The sequence below is a fragment of the Neolamprologus brichardi genome, chromosome 4, assembly GCF_056152115.1.
Source record: "Neolamprologus brichardi isolate AB-2024 chromosome 4, ASM5615211v1, whole genome shotgun sequence".
Lineage (NCBI taxonomy): Eukaryota > Metazoa > Chordata > Actinopteri > Cichliformes > Cichlidae > Neolamprologus > Neolamprologus brichardi.
Window position 1 is genome coordinate 2,971,976 of NC_142107.1, and position 20,795 is coordinate 2,992,770.

A 20,795-nucleotide genomic window follows, 5' to 3' on the forward strand; every position below is an offset into this window, starting at 1 on the left:
CCGTTCCCCTCCCCAGATTTTCTGCTAAGCAGGTTCGGTGTTTGCTTTAAACCCAAACATTTAGTTTTTAGTTTGTATTACAGATACCTTAAAAAATTAATTTAATGGTCAAATTTAGCCTCGACCTTGAGGCTAAATGCTCTGAGGATCATTTATCGTTTATGTTGTCATATAACTTTTCACCAGCCTGTTCCGGGGTTTTAAATTTAGATGTTTTTTAAATGGAAGCTGAATTTTTACATCAAAATTTCAACAAAATAACTAATTAAGTTATTTTCTCAGAAGTTTGAGTTGGTATGTTGAAAATTTGAGCTTGACTTAATGATTAAAGAAACAAGCCTCCATGGTTTTGCTTCCCTCAAACCAATTTCAACAACTGGAGTGAATCTCTCCTTTTTAATATTTTGGTTGTTGGTTTTACTTGTAGATGTGTATTTATGAAGTAAAGTAAAACTGAAACAAAGACGGCTAAAGGTTCAGCACCAGACTTGTAAATCATTCACAAGTCCAGAACTGTGTTTAGCCTAACAGCACAGACACATACATCAACAGAGATCATGATATATAAAGCAAAGAGTCTCAGACATCATCTACAAAGCTAAATATTTAATGGTGACATTTCAGACACATCCTACCACTTTGTCTCGTCTTGCATTACATACCAAGAATGCAGTAGAACGTAAATTACAGTCTTTCAACACAAATCAAGAGTAATAATAGAAAGAATTAAACATGTTGACCATCAAGCAAAAACCAGTCAGAGCATACGAGTCTGGATGCCACAAGAATGTTAAAACTAAATAAACTGACATGTCCATTTGAGAGCTAGCTTACTGAAGTTATTATGGTATTATGTAGTTGCAGTCCCCGATTTGCAGGTATTTTCAGTTATTTTGGCATCACTTTGGGCTCAATTTAAATCATCTTCCCACATTTTAACCAAACAGTCCTTCCTAATAAAACAGACATGACAGAGGTTTGGTTTTTTGTTTTGTCTGTATATATTTTTTCCTCCCAATGCATTATACACACTCATTAAACCCAAAGGGAAGCACAGATACGATAAATGAACACACCTGCATGAATATTCAGCCTTAAATATTACATAACTCTCAAGAATAGCACTACCACACAGTCCTCAATTAGTCAAAGGGTTTGGGCTGGGTTTGTTTTTTTTAACTCCTCCTCTTTTGGAAGTTTGAGGCAAGTGGCAATGATGGGATGATGGGATATATATTAAACTAAAACAAACTGTCACTTAATATACAAAAAAAAACAACCCCAAACACCCATTGCAATTAAATTTGGTACTACCCCTCCTCCACCTCTACATCGGATTAAAAGATCATATGAAACTTCCCCTCGCTCCGTTTCCAAAACCAACAGGTGACTTTTGATAAAACCCAAACAAGGATGCATGAATGATGAATTTCACGTTCACAGGAGATCAAATGTATATCATGTATATCAAATGTGTAAAAATTAGTTTCATGAGAATGTGTGCTGGCTGCTGTCAATGTGAACACCACAGTTTGAAACGAGAACACTGAGAATGCACTAACATGAACAGACAGTTTTCACTTTAGACATGGGCTATATCTTGATGCGAAAGGCAGTGGCCTGTGAGCTGGGAGGCTCAGTGGTGGAGGTCGACTGTGTAGTGGACTTGAAGAGAGCTTTGAGGATGGTCTGGGGGTCCACCTCTGGAGTGGGCTGAGAGGAGGAACGCTGACCGGCGGGCCGTGATAAGGAGGGGGGCAGACCTTCTTTCTTTGTGCTGCTGCCTGTACCCGGAGTATCGCTGAGTCGCCTGTGGGCAAGTCAAACAGTTGTTACTATTTTTTAAGTCCTTTAATGGTTCAAACAACACAGAGGGGTCCCTCCCACTGAGTTCAGTTAAAGAGACAGCTGTTAGGCCAAAGGGTTACATGCCTGACCTCTAGTGGAGAACACAGCAACAGCACCTGGTATTTACGTTTCAGTGTGAAGTTAAACTTGATAACATCAATTTCTTTAAATACAAATACCTTGTTTTTCAAAAGCAATGTAATAATGCTACTAACCACCTCAAAATGGACTCATGGTGCTTTCCCTTATATACAGTTTGTCTCAGTTCATATTAAATATGCCCACTAAGGTCACCAAAGCTAAAAGTCTGTTTTAAATGTTTGTTTCCAGACTATTCTTTCTATTCCTGGATCTGTGTGAAGTCAGTGAAAGGGGATAAGAGGACAACACGGTCATTTAAGTCTCACAGCTCTGGCTGTGAGCACAAAAGCCCCTTCTGTTAATGATGGGCAGCCAATCAGAAGAAAGTTTCCTTAAGGGGGACGGGAGTCAGAGTCGCTCACTTTAGACAGCAAATAAAGTGAGAGGCTGTACAGAGGATCACAATAAAATACTTTTTACTTTAGGAATGCAGTGAATGGATGGCTAATAGGTTTTACTATGTAGATAAAAGCCAGATTATGGCACAATGAAAATATGCAAAACAATGATTTCTTTAAATTAGGATTCTTCCTATACAGAGGAAGTCTGTGAAGGGAAGAAGGAAGCTTATCAGCACTGTAATGCATTTTAACCAGTTCTGTTATTTGGATTTTCACTTACCCAACACACTACATACCTTGTCTATACAAAAGGTCACATATAACAAGGATACAGTGACTCACTGCCTTTTCACGGACCGCTTATACATACTGTCTCCAAGTTCTCTGTCTGAGCCAACCCTGGTCTCACACAGTATGCAAACACAATTGAGTACAGATTCATTTGAAATTAACTAAAGAAGCCTCGAGGGCTCACTCACAATAGAATGGGTTGATCAGAAGTGATGACATTTCCCTGAATATGAAGGTTACACTTCATGGGTTGGCCTGGGGGTGGACAAGAAAAGGAAAAGAACAGATGACACAAATGAACCAATCACAACGATCCTGACCACATACAGAGCTGTGAAAAACTATTTGCTCCTTTCCTGATATCTTAGGTTTTTGCATGTTTGCCACACTTGAATGTTTCAGATCAAACAAATTTTAATATCACACAAAGAAAACCTGAGTAAATACAAAATGCAGTTCTCAAATAAGGATTATATTTACTAACATAGAAGCTACCCAATCCCAAGGGGCCTGGTATAAAAATGTTATTGCCCTGTAAACCTAATAACAGGTTGTGCCACTCTTGGCATTAAGAACTACAATCAAGCATTTGGAATAACTGGCAATGAGTCTATTACATCACTGTGAAGGAAGTTTGGCTCACTCTTCTTCGAATTCTTTTCATTCAGCCACACTGGTATGTTTACCGGCTTCAACTGTCTGTTTAAGGTCATGGAAAAGCATCTCAATCTGACTTGAGTCCAGACTTTGGTTTAGGCCATTCCTAAACCTTAAATATTTTTTTCTTTGAGCCATTCAGACGTGGACATGGCTCCATCAATTACGAGAAATCATCCTGGTCCCAAAGCAGCCCCAGACCATCACACTAACACCTAGTGCTGTTCGATATAACAATATATATCGGATGACTATATGAAAATGTCTAACGTTTCATTTTACGCTATCATTTGTTTCTTGGTGTCACAAAATAAACTGTTTACTGCAATATTTTTTCAGTGTTTTCATGGTCACTGTAGTGGCTAAATTCATTTTAAAGTTCTCTCTTTCTCCTATATTTAAAATAACCACACTACAGACGGATTTTTGTGTTTTTATGCGTTGTCGTTAGCAACAACGACGGTAAACCCAACGTGTGGCTTCGCCGTCGGCTTGTTTATTTTCCACATAAACCTTTCACAATAAAGCTGAAGATCCTGTTGAGGTTTTGCCTTCTAAATAAACTGAGATGACGGCGAAATACATTATTCTCAGAATATGCATCAAACAAATGACCTCAAAAACATGTAGTAACTATAAATGGCGCTTACAGTCACCACGTGGATGCAGGCACAGAGAATACCAGCACGGCCAGTGAAGATGAGGCAGAACCAGGTAGATCCAAACAGAAAGACTAATCAAAACAAATCGAGGTCCTTATTTCTAAACGAGGGGCTACCTCTGTACCTCTGTACCATGGACATGGTTTCGTTATGTCTATTAAGTCTGACACAAACCAGAAAACTGTACTATGCAAATTATGCAGGAAACTGGTCTCCACCTCACACTCAAACACGGCAAACCTCTTCAACCACCTATGCCAGAATCATGTGAAAGAGTATGGAGAAAGTTTATGGATGAGAAGCAAAAAGGAGCCATCAGGTGCTAAAGAGTAAACCTTCGACTCAAACATTAGAACAGGCCCGCAGTTCTTTAGATGGTTTATTTTGTGACCTCCTGGATGGGCCAATGATGCACTCTTGGGAGTATTTTGGTAGGCTGGCCAGTCCTGGGAAGGTTCACCAAGTTTTCTCCATTTGTGGATAATAGCTCTCACTGGAGACCCAAAGTCTTAGAAATGGCTTTGGAACAGTCTCCAGACTGACAGATGACTTTGTTTCTCAGCTGTTTCTTCAGATCGTGGCATGATATGTTTTTTGAGATCTTTTAGCCAGACAGGCTCAAGTTAAGCGATTTATTGATCCACCAGATCTGGCAGTATTCCGGTCTGGGTTTTTATAGTGAAATTGAACTCATCTTTCCAAAAATGTGGTTAATCACATTTAATTCTTGATTTAACAACAGAGATAATTACTTTTTCACAAGGGCAGATAGGATTAGGTAGCCTTTTCCTCTAAATAAAGGCAATAATAGTTGCATAAAATTGCACTTTGTTATCCTTGTTTAATCTTAAAATTTAATTGATGCTCTGAAACATTTGTGTCACATATGTGCAAAATATTAAGAAATCAAAAAGGAGTCTAACACATTTTCACACCACTATATATATGTATAATGTATAACATGCTCGCAAAACATCTTGCTGCTACAGCAGCCATTAAACTGCATGTTAAACAGAAGACTTTCATGTGTGCGTCCTTGCTCTTGGCACTCACCGTCCAAGCAGCGATTGTTGTACTTCCTGTATGCGCTCACGGCGTCCTCTTTACGGACAAACACCACTTCAGCTACGCCCACCTTCACCAGCCGTGCTCGCTTCAAGGCACCACACACACAGAACAGTTCCTGTGGACAAAAATTGACAGGCATTACAAATACACACTGAATGACTCATCACGGTACTCACAGCACTCTGCACATCATTTTAATCTCAAACAAGAAAAGGTTGAAGGCAAACAGAGCAATTTCCTCACCACTATGTCCTCCTCAGTGACTCGGGGATGCAGGTTGTTCACTGTTATTTTTGTCCCCTCCAAAGGGCTAAAAGCAGGCTAAAATGAAAAATGACAAAACCAAACAGTCAAGTAAATGTAATCGCAATGACTTGTGTAAACACATTAAATATCAATCGAACTAATACATGTAACAGAATCACTGCAGGGGTCTATTTGATAAAGAGTCTGCAGCCAGGTTTAAAAAAACAAAAACAACCAAAGAAAAAGTTTTTTTTTCCTTTTTTTTCATCTTACATTCAGTATTTTCACTCGTTAGCCTTTTGCATGTTACACGTTTCCCTTTAAATGTGCAAATCTACTGAAGCAAGAAGAGTTCATTGTGGTGTGGCATGGATGGCAAAAAAGCCAAGGATGGCATGAAGGCTGAGACATTTTGAGCGTTTCATTTGCAACTGCAACTAAAAACTGATGTGTGCAAATTGTAATACGTATGAAGGAACATGTGGGCAACAAAAACAAACCGGTTACCACTGCAAAAGCAGTGAGATGATTTATTACAGGGTGGAGCTGCAGCCTGTCCTCTATAGCAAACACTGGGCTCAAGCGGATTTTATCCTTTCCACGTCTGCAGGTTGACAAGATTTCATCATCAGACAGCGAGTGCACAGACATCTGTGAGCCTGCCTGTTTTTTTTTTTGATCACTTAGACTCATCCACTGATATTACAGTGCACCAACTACACCCTGTGTCCGCAACAGAGTAATACAGGCTCCAGACAGCATTTATCCAAAGTTAACAAGTATGTTTGTTACTGCAGTTGCAATCAAAAGCATAACAGTTAAAAGCCAATCAAAGTCATTTAAACATATTAAACGGTGGTTTAAGTTTGAGCATGAAACAAACAGAAAAGATTTACCTCCACGATGTTTTACAAAGTGACAGCTGTTTACTGAATTAAGAGCAAGTAAAAAATGAAGGGTCTGTATGAAGACAGGCTGCTGGCAAAAATGTAGCTGCAGACTGACAACAGCTGTTGCCTTTGACTGTCGGCAAAATTTCTGCAGGATGCAGAAGTGTTTCTAAAAGTGGCCATAGTCTATATTCCACTACATTTTTGTTACAACATTAGTTATTTGTTATCTTTAAGATTTTAAATTTTTATCTTAAAATTACGCTAGTTATTTTTAATATTGTCAAATAAAAATCAATACTTGGGTATTAATCGATATTAGAAATATCAAATTAAGATTTGCAGCAGTGTTGATACAACAGTGTCGTTTTGGCCTCCTCCAGCTGACACACAACGTCCCACAGCACAGGTGCAGACAGACACACAGCTACTCCCTTCACTAACAGCTGAAGTAGTTAACACTGAATAACACTTCAAGAGGAAGTTCAGAGATCAGGAAAGCTCCCATTTCCGAATTTGCTGTCAGTCCAGAGTGTGGAGAACTAATCTGAGCAAATAAAGAGTAAAATTCAGAGCAGCAGAATCAGACGGGCCTGAAGAGCAGAGCTGTGAGCCGGCTGTTAAGACGTTAACTTTGCAACAAGATGACCTTATTGCCAGGACTGCTGTTGTAGCACAATGGGCAAATGGCCAAAATATTTGATGTTGTATTGAAAATGGGAGGTATCAGTATCGAGTTTCAAATTCTAGTGTTGTGACAATGCTATATGTCACATGTCCCAGCTATATATAAAGCAATTAAAGGAAATCAATTATTTTCCTTTGTCTGGGGCATGATGCAGTTGCTATGTTAGAAACTCGTCTGACTTGCTGCATCAAGCCAAAAGACAAATTATAATAATAAAAACCATAATAACACAAGTTATATGAGCGCAATTTGAAAGAACACACACTGAGCTGCAGATAAAAATGACAGGATTTACCTGAGGAGGAGTAGGAGCTGTTGCACTGGTTTCTGCTGTGCTTTGCTGAAGAGTCCTAGAGACTGGCTGTAAGGCTGCAGCTGAAGACCGAGTGGCAGCCAGGCTGGTAGTGGGCCGAGTAGAAGCCACAGGAACAGCGGGCCGTGGGGCTGTGTAAGCATCATTCTTAACCACCTTGGTGATCGGGGCTGACATGGAGAAAGCTGAACCTGCTGTACCAGGCTGTGTGAAAAAAAGAGACAAGAAAGATAACAATCTAGGTCATATAGGTACGCACAGCAGACACGCTGGAGTTTCTGTATAAAGGCCACGTGTAGCCTTGTCACAGAAAAACATCTTACCCGAGATTGTAACAAATTGTTTGCAGTTGTGATCTTTAACTGTTTATTTGGGGCGTCATCATGCTCATTTAGAGTAGGCTGTAGAAAAACAAAGTAATCATTTTAGTATGATATCTTAAACCTTTAGAAATGGGCTCATAAATATCCTGTTACATTTAAATATGTCAAGAGAAACTAATCTACCTGTGTAGCGGCACGTATTCCTCCTAACATCCCTACTGGACGTTGCTGGAAAAAGAAACATAATACATTACTTAAGGAAGTTCTGACTCTATATTTCTACAAGCATATATATGGGCAAGCCTGATTTATTTATTCTCACCTGGATGGTCTTAGTTATCTTTAAAGGTGGTGCAACTGCTGCTTGTGTCTGTGTCCCTCCAATGCTCCTCTTGAGGCTCAGCCTATCACGAGCATCCATCATTCTTGCATTATTGCTCAGCTGTGGCACTGCACTGGCCTTCGGACTCGGTCCTTGTGCATTAGAACCAAACTGCCTTGTATTCACACCAGCAAGATTGTTGTTGGTGTGTATCTGTATCTGCGGCACAAGTGTCTGGCTCTGTAAATGTTGCGTTACTGCTGTCTTTAGTGTGGTCGGTGCAGAGATGGTGAACTGACTCTGTCCCTGCTTGCGTGAGTTGATCATCTGACGTGCATCTTGCACCACTCCTGCTCCTCCCCTGCCACGGATTTTGAAACGAGCATCTTTCTGCCCCAGCTTCTCTCTGGCATCTTTTACTTGAAAACCTAAGGGGAGAAATTGAGAGTTTTAAGACAATGACTTTGCTCATTACAAAGTAACATTTACACCCACTGATCTGCTGGACTTTAGTGCTTGCTGGACATTACCTGTGCCTCCTCCAAGCCTCTGTCTCACATCATTAACTCCAATCTTCTGTCTGGCATCAAAACTTTTCCCATCTCCTCCTGAACCTCGTCCAAACGCTGGCCTGAGAAAAACAAGGTTTCATTAGGTTCAACAACAACACAACAACATGCATTAGGACTAAGAGATACCTTCCACGTTACAATCACTTCTAGAAACACATTGAATAGGATTTTTTCTCAGATGATTATGGAAACTTATGGATTATTGAAAATTGTGGAAAATTTTACCCATTCCAGCTACCACATTTGTTCAATAAGTGAGGACAAAACAACGATTTGTTGCCAACAAAAACACTAGCGTGCTAGTTAGCCAAGCCTGACGAGTGAAGCTACAAACAAAATGCTGAAAGAGACGAGCAATTTAAAGACTTAAACAAAGAAATATGTTTGGTTAAGCGGAGAGAGGTTCCGAGATTAAACTGCGTTTTCTTTGTCTTCAATATGAATGGCTTCCAATGTGAAGGCCTACAGTTTGTGGAAGCCACTATTAGACTAGCGTTCAGCCCGTAATCGCTGCTAGCTGTAACATGCTAACGTTAGCTTACGACTGTCGAGTAGCTACAAGCAGCACCAAGTTTTCGATATGCGCTTAGAAATGTTACTACAAGTTTCGAAATCCTTAATAAACACACATGCACCAGTCTCCCAACACTCAAAAATACCTTTTCGCTGCAGCCTTGACGTTAATACGGCGCTGTCGTATAACTTCATCCAGAGAGACGTCTGCCATTTTCTCACACACTTTCCAAAAGCGCGTGCGCGCCTGAGATTTCTTGGGGGCTATGACTACGGGAACTGATTTGGGCCAAAATCCAAAATGGCTATTTGAAGAATTATGATATTTTATAGAAGATTCAAAACAGCTAACGTTGTCGTCTTCAAAATACACACAAAGACAATTAAAACACGACCGTGTTGCTACCGTAATAAATCTGTGATCGATTAGTCTTGACGAAATACGAATAGCGCGCATACCTGCATACCCATGATCCTTTGCGTCACATAGCGCAGCGATTTTACGACATAAACATTGCATATAACTATTAAAAGGGTCAGATCTGGCTAATCGATCGTTACTTTACTCAATGAAATAAGATAATTCGACAGAAGCTAAAAAAACGCAATGGAGGAAATTATATTTGAAACCATAATAGAGAGTGCCTGTGTACGTGGTCTATGCCCGTCCTCCACCGTAGTTCAGTCATGCCTTAAACTGATGAGTAAGGAAAATAACGACGCGGGGTGACGCCCGTGTCCTCGTACAATTAACGAGATTAATTTTTGAAAGGGCACAGGTCTGCCTGCTGAGGTGACTCGCCTACTTTGCGAGATGCCTCGTGGGACAAGGACCTTCCCCGAGTCCCAAACGCTGTCAAAATAAAAAGCTGCTATTCTCCACTAACATACATACCTGCCTGTTACCGAAGGTAATATACTTGCAGTTGGAGTGTTAGGTATGATAATTACATCGTGGAGGAGCATGCCCCAAGTTCCAAAGTGCAAAAGAACACAACGATATTGCGAAATATAGCAAATAATTATGCCGCATAAATATTTACTTCATGTATCATCTATAGGGTAATTATATCGTTAAAAAAATGATGTGATGATTTCAAATTTAGCATGTAGTCAATGTCCATGATGTTTTTCCACTGTTTATAAATATATAGGTACAGTTACAGACGTCGCAAAACAAGAGTTCCTCATAAACTACAAGTCCCATGATGCAAATGGTCTGGCGCAGAGCCAAACCGTTGGTTCGGTGGGTCTGTGGGTTCGTACATCACTGCTGCCTCACGTCGGCTCTGTTAGAGGAGAAATGGCTGCAGCGCTGTCCCGTGCCCTCAAACTGCCCGGTAAGATGCCGCACTGATTTATATTATTTATCAGACCAATGTGCAGACGTAACGGAGCTTAGCTTCATTGATAGTCTGTGCTCTCCTATCTCGCTTCTCAGCCTTCTCAATGTAGCGAAGTCATTTAATTTTACTGGCTTGTCATACGCAGTTGTCAGGTTTTCCGTTTTATCTCTGCCAATTTCTCGTGCCAATTTTTTAATCCTAGTCAAATCAGATGGCCGCAGTTTTTCTGTTTGTGTAGTGCAGCGTCAGAGCGGCACGTTGACGGCGCTGTGTGGTGGTGCTGAACGACGGCTAGCTGCTCGCTAATGTTAACAACCTGCTGTTAGACAGTTCACCATAAAAAACATTTTTCATGACAAATACATTATACAAGCTCAGACCTGGCGACAATATCCTACTGGAAACAGTGATGTCCATCATTGCCTGTATTACGGTAATACTATTTCTATTCTATTTCTATTCTATTCTGTTCTTCTTTCCATTCTTTCTTCTAATGGTATTTCTATTTAATTAAAGAAATCTGTAATGTGAAAAAAATGCTGACAAGCATTGATGAAATAAAATAACCAAGCTAACGTCATCGTGTTATTACTATTTGTATTTTTTATTGTTGTTTTAAGTGTATTATTGTGCAATAGGGATGCTACAATCAAAAAAATGCCTCAAAATACAGGAATATAGTTAGATCCACTATTTTTCTAGTTTTGCCTCTGCCCACCTCTACAGTATGGTAGTAAAGTGGTGTAATCAAACATCCGAGGCTCAAAATTATTGTATATTATATATTAACGTTTAAATATAAGTATAGTTTTTAATACTTGCATGAAAATCCTTTGTAGTCACTATTTGCCTGAGGTCTAAAACTCACAAAATGCTGTTTTCTCCATTGAGATGCTCTGTCGCGCCTTTACTGCAGCCACGTTTGGTCGCTGCTTGTTTTGTGGGTCTCTGATTTCAGTTTTGTTAGCTCCTCTATAGTTGCTTCATTGTGTTTAGATCAGGTGATTGACTCCACTATTGAATAATATCTAATTTCTTTGTGTTGAGAAACTCGGGTTGTTTTTGCAGTTTGCTTTGGGTCATTATTCTTTTGTACTGTGAAGAGCTGTCTGTTCAGTTTTGTAGCATTTGTCTGAATCTGTCTGTCATGTTCAAACCAGTGTACTCCTAATGAGCAGTTTCTGTGTGTCTTTGCAGGGAAAAAGGGCTCGGAGCTCGGGGAGTATGACCCTCTCACCCAAGCAGATAGTGATGACGAGAGCGAAGAGGATGACCTTGTGCTCAACTACCCCCGAAATGGTCTCGGGAGGGATAGCTGCCTGGGCACGGGGTCTTCCAAGCTGCGCGGCGGCCGATCTGGAAGATTTGTCGGCGCGGAAGACGGGGCGCAAGACGAGGACGAGGACGAAGAGGAGGACGAGTGGAGGGAGCAACTCCCCAGCAAATCCAGGCAGGACAGGAATGACATGAAGGGAGTGCAGTACTGGAGCCACAGGGACTCGGACGGAGAGAGGAAGAGGGAGGACAGAGGGGGCCCTGGAGCAATGGGGGGTGCTGGGCTAGGGCTTCACAGTTCTGATGAACAAAAAAGGCTGAGGGTGAAGAACGCTATCCGAAGTGCGTTTTTTCTGGTGCCTCTGGTGTGTGCCACAGTGGTTGTGCTGCTCTGTGCATTCCTGATTCCATGCCAGAAGGGAGACCTGGAAAAGAGGCTGCAGTGGGAGAAAGCACTAGGAGGGACAGGAGGTAAGAACATTAATGCACATTTAGGGACTCTTTTATTAATGCCCATCATGTAACATAGCATACAGATTAGTAGGCCTGTAGTTAGCTCCAGAGTAAACTAGGAAAAATAAACAGCCAGTGCTTTTGATAAGATCTCGCTCTCCTCTGCTGATATCTAAAGTGAGTGGTGCCACGATAATAAGGCTTACTCAGGAGTCGTCGAGGCTAGACAAAGTGCCTAACCCTGTAATTTTACACCTGTCATTACACAGGCTTGTGAAACATCTTTCTACCCATCACATGCTCTGTTTACACATTAAACATTGCTTCTGTTAGTGGGTGGTGTTCATGTTTTTTTCTTTTCTTTTCTTTTTTTAGGTGTCACGCCACCCGCGCTGGCACTGTGGGATGTTGATGGTGATTCAGTGGAGGATGTGTTCTTGGGTGTTACCGAATCGACCAACGAGACCCACACCACACAAAGTATGTGCGATATGTAAATATCTTTGCAGCCTCATGCCTGTACCCATCCACAGCTGTGATCAGAAGTTTACTTACTCATCATGAGCATTATTGTCATGGTAATGTTGGGCTTTCAGTGGTTTCTTTGAACTCTTCTTTTTCCAGGCTGGAATAATTGTACAGCACACATCTTTAATTACTTTTAAAAAAAACGAACCGTGTGCACAAGTGTATATTTATTTTGCTTCTGGCATCATTCTGATTGGCTTCTGCAGAACTGGTGGCGTTCCTTTAAATTGGTTGGTTTCCAACCATGGACCCGGGTTTTTAAGTGTAGTCGACAGTAGATTTGAGGTTGGGACGTCATGAAGCCTAATGTTAACCTGTTTTATCCATTTCAAAACTGGTTTTGATGTGTGTTTGGGATCATTGACCTCTTGGAACACTGAACTGCATTTGAGTTTCAGTCGTCTAGCTGTTGATTTGAGGTGATGTTGAAGAATTTGGATGTAGTCCTTCATTATTCCATACAATTTGTGCAGTGTTTCACTACCGCTGGCAGCAAAAAGTCAATGAAGATGACTCTGTGTGCTTTCTCTCTCTGTAACCTCTTTGATATTTATACATGGTGTATGCGCTTCATCCCAGTTTACAGTGCAGTGGCCCTTTCTGCCGTCAGCGGCCAGGTGCTGTGGAAAAAAGTCATGTCAGAGGCTGTGATGTACATCCAGTGTGGTCTGCAGTACAGCACCGTGCCGTCGCCCGTGTGCCTCCTCATCTGCAAATCCTACATCATGGCTGTCAACGGCACCACAGGTCGGACCAGCTGTGCAGAAGTAAATAAAATTAATCAACTGCAAGTATTCATTTCTAAGCATTCAAAGATATTTCATTTCCCTCCACAGGAAAGAAGCTGTGGTCATCATCAATTAAGAGCATTGAATCTCAGGCAGTGTTACTTCCAGACCTCCAGGGCGACTCACACCCAGATCTGCTTGTAGCCACCCTGCCAGCGGATGACGTATGCCAGCCTCCCTTATTTCTTCATGTGCTATATTGATGCATGTTACAGTTTGCAAAGCATTATTTTTTTTGTAGTGTTTACGTAAGCACAATTCATTCATTCTAATTCATTTAACAATCATCACAAGCTGAAGAATTTACAGTTTCTTTGTATTTTTATTTATTTTTTGCTGCTTTGTGTATTTTCAGAAATTTGATCTCTCTCTGACTTTGATCTCTGGAGAGACGGGAGCGTTGCTCGGACGTGCTGTGCCTTTCAACGTCACAGCCCAAGGGACGCTGATTGGTCCCTGGCTATATGAGACACAACAAGGAGTATACTACATCCTGTTTGGTCTAGGTGAAGTTTCAGTAAAAGGACTAGATGTTACAATCCCTGACAATGCACTGCTTTAAATGGAGAAAATCTTGGGGGATGGCTGTTATGAGGAAAGGCAGCTCAGAAACTTATTAGCGACACACATTGTTGTGTGCCTCAACGAAGGGCAGATCGGGCCCCCCCTTATGATGAAGGGGGGGCCCGATCTGGCTTCCAACACCTCTCCGCCAGATTGAGCTGTACGCTCTACCTCCCCACTGCCTCCCAGAAAAGGGAAGAAGAGCAGAGGGGAGAAGAGCGGAATATTTTTCTTTCCTATTCTTTCATTCCTCCTTTTAGATTCACTACCATGAGGTTAACTGCTTAAATACTTAAAGAATGCTCCAAAAAGAATCACCCCATGAGCTTTTCTGTGTGCTCATATTGTAAGAGTTTTGATTATAACGATACATATTATAATATTTTTCTAGCAAAATCAGAAACAGGTGCAAACACACGGAAATCCTGTATTAGGCAAACACAGTTTTCTAACCAGCTTGAAAGTCAAAATTTGGTATGACCACCTTTATTCTACAACACAGCCTGATCTGTCTTAGGCAGATTTCTTATGATTTCCTTAAGTAGTTCTCCGGGCTTCTTGAAGGACATTCACAGCTTTCTAACTGGGAAAATAATCAGATAAAATTAAGCATATTTTCATTAAATATACTAAAGTTATTGAACAACAACAACAATTGATTCTGAGGAGCTCATTTAAGAACTATTGAAGTGACCCTTGAAGTTATTTTAATGGTGGTTTCACAGGACCTTGTGTCATCGTGTGTTCCCTTAGGTAATGTGAAGGCCGTCTCCCTGCGAGACATCTACTTTCAGGCCACTGGAAAACTGCCCGAAACTCAGGCGCTTCGAAAGAAGGATTTGGGGTGGGAGGGCATGAAGAAGGACAATTTCTCTTCCATCATACAAATTTACAGGTGGGTGTCTGCTACTGATGCATAGATCTGTTTTCAATGTGCAAACTCTTCTTTGTTTGTTAAATACCAAATACATTTAACCAGCTGGCACTAAAGTAGAAAGCAGATTACTAGATCATATGTTTTTGTCTAAAATAAGTCAAAATCTGATCTTTGTTGTGTCCTTTCTAGCCCACGCGACCATGACCAGGCCAGGTTCCTGCTCCCTCTTGTGGCTGGTTTTGGCAGAAACCACAACAACCTGGACACCGCTTCGAACCTAAACTCCACCAGAAGTGACTGGGTGCTGGTGTATGGAGGCAGCGTACAGTTACTGCTCCGGCAGAGGAATTTGCGAAAGAAATGGACCTACAAAACAGCTTCCAGCCAAAGGTACAGTCCTGTTTGGTTTTTCCCCCCCTGCAGCAACCACTTGAGGTGAGGTTTGAACAAACTGATGTGTTTGAAAATTATATTTTGGCGAGGGGCGCCTAACTATTGCCATGAGGTGGTCTGAAGTTTTCAATATTTCATGTAACTGTTGTTTTAGCAACTTTCTGTGTGGTAATCGTGTGACTAATACAAAATCATTAGAGAGAATAGCACTCAGTCAGATATGGTTTCCCTGACTTCATTTTAGTTGCATGCCCCAATCTTTGTTGTTGTTTTAAAAAAAAAATCACATTCTACCAAAACATCTGTCCTTCCTTTGGAAAACTAGAAAAATATGGGTTCCTAAAATACTTATTTGTATGTCGCAGTCAACCAGTGGCAGGACACTTCAATAGTGATGGAATCCTCGATCTTTTCATTCAGCATTCATCAAATGGAGTCATGAAGGTAAAACAAACAAACCAAAGGTTCTTTCATGCTTTTTTCCCCCTCAGGGCTGAAAAGTATTTGCTGACATGTAACATCTGCTCCGATCTTACTGGTGGTTTTTCCTCCTCTTCTTTGTCTTTCAGACATTAATCATCGACGGGGCGAACGGGACCCGTTTGTGGGCCGCCGAGTTCGTGTGTCCCCATCTTCGTTTAGAAACTTCTGCAATCTCCACTTCCACAGGCCAATCCGCATTCCTGTTCTGGGCCAGCGATCCAATCAAAGCACAGAAGAATGTTACCAAGACAACCGTAAGTCTTCCTCAGATAGAATTGCTAGGTTAATGAGAACCCAGGAGGAGCAGCCATCTGTGACTCCGGTGCACAAGATCATTTTACTCCATTGCGCTCGACTCTGTTAAGGAGTCTTTTGTGCTAAATGTGCTCTCTGGCTGTTTATAGGTGTCGCCGGGTGTTGCCGTGGCAGAGCCTCTCATTCGAAAGCTCTACCTGCTCCATCCTACATATCCCACAGTCCTGCTGGAGCTCGCCAGTACCACAGACACAGCAGTCACATCTGCAGGTAATCGCCACCGTACCTTTAAAAAGAAACATAGAACAGAGCCTCTCTCTGTACTGTACTCTGTACTTTTTTTAATGAATGACCACTCTTCCTCACTGATAGTGCGCTACCAAGACCATCAGAAAGACGCATCCTACATCACAGTGTCCTCCAGTACCATGCCCAACTCTGTCCCCAGCACTTACATAGTCAAGTGTGTGAGCCTCAGAGCTGCTATCACCAAAGGGCAAACTGTGTGGATAGGAGATGGCAGCAAGACCGCGGGAGCCCTTAAACCCGGTGAGGTCAGCAAGTTCTTCAGACATCTGACCTTCAGACATCAGGTGAGAAAGAGAATCGCAGGGTGCGGACAGTCAGATCTGGAGTGTCGCTAATTTTGACGAGTGAATCTCTCTCAACTCTGTAGTGAGGAGCCAGCTGTGCTACCACGACCCTGCCTCACAAGTACGCGGTACAGCCACAAGGACTTGAGTAAGGATGAAAGGGACGAAAAGCTGCGGATGACTCTGCACCGGGACGATGACGACAGTTCATCCACGAAGCTGTTTACATCACGTTTGATTCAAACAAAAGTCGAATTTCATTTCTGGTACTTGAGAAAGACATCTGTTTTTGTTTTGTTTTTTTTAATTGATACTTTTTCTTTAAATAATTTAAGTCACATTTAGGAAGTCTGATCTTTACCTGGTTGTTTCTTCACTTGACAACAGCAGAGTAACTTAACACTTGAACAGTGCATGTCTAGCATGCATCTCTCGTAATTCCAGTATCTACTGTGTGCTACGGTCCACTATTTCAATGCATTTTGTCATGATTACTGTTCTTCTGCTCCTTGATGTTTTAGTTAGTAAGAGTTCTGTAAATATTTAATGCTGTACAGTAATTTATTGATTTGCCTTTTTGCCGTCTGAACTTTTTAAGATGAATGAACCGCTGTTTGCTAAGGATTATGATATTTAAATGTAAGCTGCAAGACAAAGTAAAGCGCAATGTATAGCCTCCGTGTTTTATTTCAACTTTGGGAAATGCAGTCGGGAAAATAAAAACGAAAACGCTGTGCTGTTGAATCACCACAAGGGGGCGCTGTTTCCGCCCTCTTCTTGCACATCACAATTCATCTCCGGTTCGTTTTCCGCATTGCCGCTGCATCGTCAAACGCTGTAAACATGGCGTCGGCCCTCGGTCGCCTCGTCAGGCTGTCTATCCTCAGAGCCCCCCGCAGATCCCCGCTGACCCCCTCCAGTGTGCCGGGGAACACCGTGACAGCGTGCCGGACGGCCGTGTGCTCTTCGTCTGGTGCTATGCTCCCCAAACCCAGAAAGGTGAGTCTCATTTGCACGCAGTGTTACGAAATCAGGAGATCCTCGGAAGGTGTAGTCTCACAAGCGCCGTTAAATAACGTTGTTGTTTCTGTGGTGGGGTGTGTGACACCGGGGAGCAGACCCCCTTCGGCCTAATCCGGATCGGCCTGATAGTGGTACCCTTCTTGTATGTGGGGACGCAGATCAGCAAGAACTTTGCCGCCCTCCTGGAGGAGCACGACATCTTCGTCCCCGAGGACGACGACGACGATGATTGAGGGGGTCTGGAAAGCTTCAGGTTAGCAGGTATCGCTGGCTGTCGCTGTGGGCGTCACCGTGTGGCAGAGTGCACGCTCCCTGCTCCGTCTGTGTTGTAGTGTTGTTCAGTACAGACTGAAATGTGGGAGTTACCATTGCAATTAAAAAAAATAACATGCTTCATTAAAAGGTACCTATTAAGATTCTTTGTTTTCTGTCATATATGTGTACTATAATAGTGATGGATACTTTTTTGAAAAACACTGAGTAATCCATGTGAGTCAAAAAGAAGGAAAATCAATACATAGTCATTTTACAATCTTTGTGAGGGGCCACCAATCAGTACAATAGGCCCCCTTTGATGTTGCTGACCAGGCTTTAAGATTGCTGCTCAGAACTTCAGCTCTGTAATAATAAAAACATTACGCTCACATTAGAAGCTTGTATGCAGGAGTTTTTTTTTTTACCACATCTTTCTCCTTTATTTTTCTTCAGGCTTTTGCAGCAGTTCTTAAACTTCTCATATTAAGACGTAACCGTTTACAGGCCTTTATAGTGTAAAAATAAATCACCACACTTTTTCTGCCCCTCACAGATTGTGTATTGTGTGACGATGACCACCGCCCAGCGTCAGTGAGCATCTCAGCAGATTAACACCTTCCCGGAGTTGCGTCTTTCTGCACTAGATTCAGGGTTTTTGCTGCCTCGGGCTGATCGTATTGTACTGTATTTGTCATTCACCAGAACACAATGATTTCAATAAAATTAAATTTTCTATCAACTGTTTAAAACACTTCATTGCATGAAATATGAAACTTGTTTGGAACAAAGCTGTTAAGTTATTCCCAGGAGCTGTTTCATGTCCAGTTTTATGGATTATACCTTCTTAAGGAGGACAGAATCCAGACTGTAAAATGTTATTTGTCCCTCTTACTGTTAGAGCTTTTGGCTCAGTTTTAGTCTGGAGATGTCAATTTTCCAAATACAAGATTAAAGCTTTTCATAGCAGCAGGAAAAATAAAAATAAATAAATAAAACTGATGGAATCAATAATAATGATGAAGATTCAGCTTTCACATGCTTTTCCTACTGTCTGCAGTGAAAAAGCTTTACATTGTTTTAAACAGCCCGCTCACAACAGCATCTGCACGTTCAGTCATGGTGTGCTGATGGCTTTAATTGATCCAAGTGACAATATCAATAATAAAAAGAGACTGGACTATATTTAGGTGATTGTTAAGTGTATATTTACAATAAAGAGAAACAGCTGTCAAATTGGACACAACCAGAAAACAGGTCACAGGGCAGGCCGAGAGCTGTACAGTTCATTGGTCGTGTCCCCGGTAGAATTTGGACAGGAAGTCGGTGGGGCGAGGTTCTTCAGACTCGTAGAAATAGCGCATTATGTGGGTCTTCTGCTTCCAGACGTGGATCGTTTCCTGAAGTTCCATTTTCCCCTTTAAATAGCACACACACACAAAAAATGGAGAACACCTCAACACACCGTGAAGTAAACAACTCAGTGTGGCTGTAAGTTAGATTTAATCAGCACTCAGAGCCCTAAGAGACACCGCCTTGAGAAAAATCATATTTACTGTTTCTTGTCACAGGTGCTGCTTTTACCTTAATGACCAACATGTCGATCACACGGGGGTCGGTGATGTGCTTGTTCTTGTCAAACATCTCCCTAACTTTGTCTCTTCCTTGGCGTGTTGTGATGTCCAGCTGAAACATTGCAACTGCAGAGGAACAGACACAAACGGAGAGCCATTTTGGTTCTGCTACACACACTTTATCCAGGACATCATTCCTAAATGTTACTATTACAGCTGCGTGAATTAAATCAATCTACAGCGGCTATTTGAAATAAAATTGTCCTACTGTTTTTGTTTTTGCAAAGTTGCCACTGATCATCATCATTATGCCATATATTTGTTTTGCTGCATCAGATCAAAGGTCCCATCAGCATTTGGGTGTTAAACATGAGGAAATCACTGTCAGTTTGTAATTGATTAATTGATTTTGAAGAGGTAAATAGTAATAATATTGTAATAACAAAATGCACTGTGAATCACGTTGCAAGGAATAAATCTATACAGCGAACAATTTACATGTTCGAAAAGGTCTGAAATACACATTTATTTAATCCTACTCCCTTAATGCTATTTAATAATTTACTCATCAGTGTTCCTCGATATAACATGTAATCAGACAATATACATAATTAACTATGTACTAGTCTGCACATAAAACAATATATATTTCCCCAACCATTGTTTTAATTCCAAACTTGTACTGTTTCACATTTTTACACCGCATATGGATATAGGAAAATTGTTCTTTTAAAAATCCGAAGATTTAATGTACCCCTTAGATGTACACCTTAAATAAACCTCTTAAAGGATCTGATGGGTAACCGTGTAAGTAACCACCTGCTAGCAGCCAAAACAAAGTGAATGCTGAACATGGAATTCTTGCTAACTACGGGTGTTACGAAGCTGCTTTACATATTATATTCAATAAAGTAACAAGTCTTCTGTAAGCATGAACCCACACAACAACGTAACACGAATATATGCACCTCTTTTTTTTTTGATCGATTCTTTATTTGTTTGTATGATTTTAAGTTAAAATGTGTGGACATAAAGTACAGAGTACATAATCTTTGATGCAGCCTCATCTGCCTGGAGCCCAAAATGAACTCTAGCTGGCTAGTCAGTATCTAAAGGTTGCTTTGAAGTCATGAACTTCCCTTTACAGTTTAGATTAAACGGAAACATCACCATCTCTGACAGAAGAGAGGAGAGAGTCTTTAAAACATTGTTGTCATATTCAGGATCCTCTGTGCTAGCAGCTAATGTTAATTATTCTGCACCGCTCCATAGACGCGACCTTGACGCTCGCCTTCTTCCACACAGTTTACCCGCTACAGGGGGCAGACTTACCTGTGTTGGGGACCTCCCGGTACCATGCTCGGTATAACTCCCGGACTCGGCGCTTAGCCTCGTCCAAATCACGGCTAAAAATCGGTTTAACGACTTTAGCAGCACCAGCTGCCGTCCGGGTCGCCGCTGTGGACGCCATAACTGCTACTGTTGCTATTTTCCGGTTTCATTAAATTAGCGCTGA

At 41.4% G+C, this 20,795-nt stretch overlaps 4 protein-coding genes and 1 non-coding gene across 6 annotated transcripts; 3 read left to right on the forward strand and 2 right to left on the reverse strand.

Moving 5' to 3' along the window:
• Positions 1-591: 591 nt before the first annotated feature.
• Positions 592-9,241, reverse strand: poldip3 (polymerase (DNA-directed), delta interacting protein 3). Its single transcript, XM_006797932.3, has 10 exons — positions 9,022-9,241; positions 8,321-8,421; positions 7,791-8,218; positions 7,652-7,696; positions 7,469-7,546; positions 7,128-7,349; positions 5,252-5,329; positions 4,994-5,123; positions 2,810-2,876; positions 592-1,810 (listed from the first exon to the last, which is right to left on the reverse strand). The coding sequence occupies exons 1-10, from the start codon at positions 9,087-9,089 to the stop codon at positions 1,594-1,596; spliced, it is 1,434 nt and encodes a 477-aa protein (XP_006797995.2). The 5' UTR covers positions 9,090-9,241; the 3' UTR covers positions 592-1,593.
• A 321-nt stretch (positions 9,242-9,562) lies between these two features.
• LOC118454740 (U12 minor spliceosomal RNA) lies at positions 9,563-9,716 on the forward strand. The gene has a single exon (XR_004843875.1). It is a non-coding gene; the product is annotated as a U12 minor spliceosomal RNA (small nuclear RNA).
• A 381-nt stretch (positions 9,717-10,097) lies between these two features.
• Positions 10,098-17,103, forward strand: fam234b (family with sequence similarity 234 member B). The gene is made up of 13 exons (XM_006797933.2): positions 10,098-10,215; positions 11,419-11,967; positions 12,325-12,429; positions 13,057-13,224; positions 13,314-13,429; positions 13,621-13,771; positions 14,583-14,724; positions 14,896-15,096; positions 15,465-15,543; positions 15,669-15,836; positions 15,987-16,107; positions 16,210-16,430; positions 16,514-17,103. The coding sequence occupies exons 1-13, from the start codon at positions 10,179-10,181 to the stop codon at positions 16,514-16,516; spliced, it is 2,061 nt and encodes a 686-aa protein (XP_006797996.2). The 5' UTR covers positions 10,098-10,178; the 3' UTR covers positions 16,517-17,103.
• A 116-nt stretch (positions 17,104-17,219) lies between these two features.
• Positions 17,220-18,447, forward strand: smdt1a (single-pass membrane protein with aspartate-rich tail 1a). Of its 2 annotated transcripts, none has more exons than XM_035910855.2 (3): positions 17,220-17,429; positions 17,549-17,714; positions 18,262-18,447. In XM_035910855.2, the coding sequence occupies exons 1-2, from the start codon at positions 17,274-17,276 to the stop codon at positions 17,684-17,686; spliced, it is 294 nt and encodes a 97-aa protein (XP_035766748.2). In that variant the 5' UTR covers positions 17,220-17,273; the 3' UTR covers positions 17,687-17,714; positions 18,262-18,447. The 2 variants fall into 2 exon arrangements, with proteins under 2 accessions (XP_035766748.2, XP_035766747.2); XM_035910854.2 differs by having other exon boundaries at positions 17,221-17,429; positions 17,549-17,706.
• Positions 18,448-18,890: 443 nt separating this feature from the next.
• On the reverse strand, positions 18,891-20,769 carry ndufa6 (NADH:ubiquinone oxidoreductase subunit A6). Its single transcript, XM_006797934.2, has 3 exons — positions 20,612-20,769; positions 19,290-19,405; positions 18,891-19,123 (listed from the first exon to the last, which is right to left on the reverse strand). The coding sequence occupies exons 1-3, from the start codon at positions 20,748-20,750 to the stop codon at positions 18,992-18,994; spliced, it is 387 nt and encodes a 128-aa protein (XP_006797997.1). The 5' UTR covers positions 20,751-20,769; the 3' UTR covers positions 18,891-18,991.
• Between the last annotated feature and the right edge of the window lie 26 nt (positions 20,770-20,795).

What these genes read in the sequence shown, in the direction of transcription:
- ndufa6 (XM_006797934.2), bottom strand. Translation starts at nt 20,750, where the DNA reads ATGGCGTCCACAGCGGCGACCCGGACGGCAGCTGGTGCTGCTAAAGTC. An exon ending in CCGGGAGGTCCCCAACACAG is followed by an intron (nt 19,406 to 20,611) that starts GTAAGTCTGCCC and finishes GTTCCTCTGCAG; the next exon opens with TTGCAATGTTTCAGCTGGAC. An exon ending in TCGACATGTTGGTCATTAAG is followed by an intron (nt 19,124 to 19,289) that starts GTAAAAGCAGCA and finishes TGCTATTTAAAG; the next exon opens with GGGAAAATGGAACTTCAGGA.
- smdt1a (XM_035910855.2), top strand. Translation starts at nt 17,274, where the DNA reads ATGGCGTCGGCCCTCGGTCGCCTCGTCAGGCTGTCTATCCTCAGAGCC. An exon ending in TGCTCCCCAAACCCAGAAAG is followed by an intron (nt 17,430 to 17,548) that starts GTGAGTCTCATT and finishes ACCGGGGAGCAG; the next exon opens with ACCCCCTTCGGCCTAATCCG.
- fam234b (XM_006797933.2), top strand. Translation starts at nt 10,179, where the DNA reads ATGGCTGCAGCGCTGTCCCGTGCCCTCAAACTGCCCG. An exon ending in AGCACTAGGAGGGACAGGAG is followed by an intron (nt 11,968 to 12,324) that starts GTAAGAACATTA and finishes TTCTTTTTTTAG; the next exon opens with GTGTCACGCCACCCGCGCTG. An exon ending in GGCTGTCAACGGCACCACAG is followed by an intron (nt 13,225 to 13,313) that starts GTCGGACCAGCT and finishes TTCCCTCCACAG; the next exon opens with GAAAGAAGCTGTGGTCATCA.
- poldip3 (XM_006797932.3), bottom strand. Translation starts at nt 9,089, where the DNA reads ATGGCAGACGTCTCTCTGGATGAAGTTATACGACAGCGCCGTATTAAC. An exon ending in AGATAACTAAGACCATCCAG is followed by an intron (nt 7,697 to 7,790) that starts GTGAGAATAAAT and finishes TTCTTTTTCCAG; the next exon opens with CAACGTCCAGTAGGGATGTT. An exon ending in CAGCTCCTACTCCTCCTCAG is followed by an intron (nt 5,330 to 7,127) that starts GTAAATCCTGTC and finishes TTTTCATTTTAG; the next exon opens with CCTGCTTTTAGCCCTTTGGA.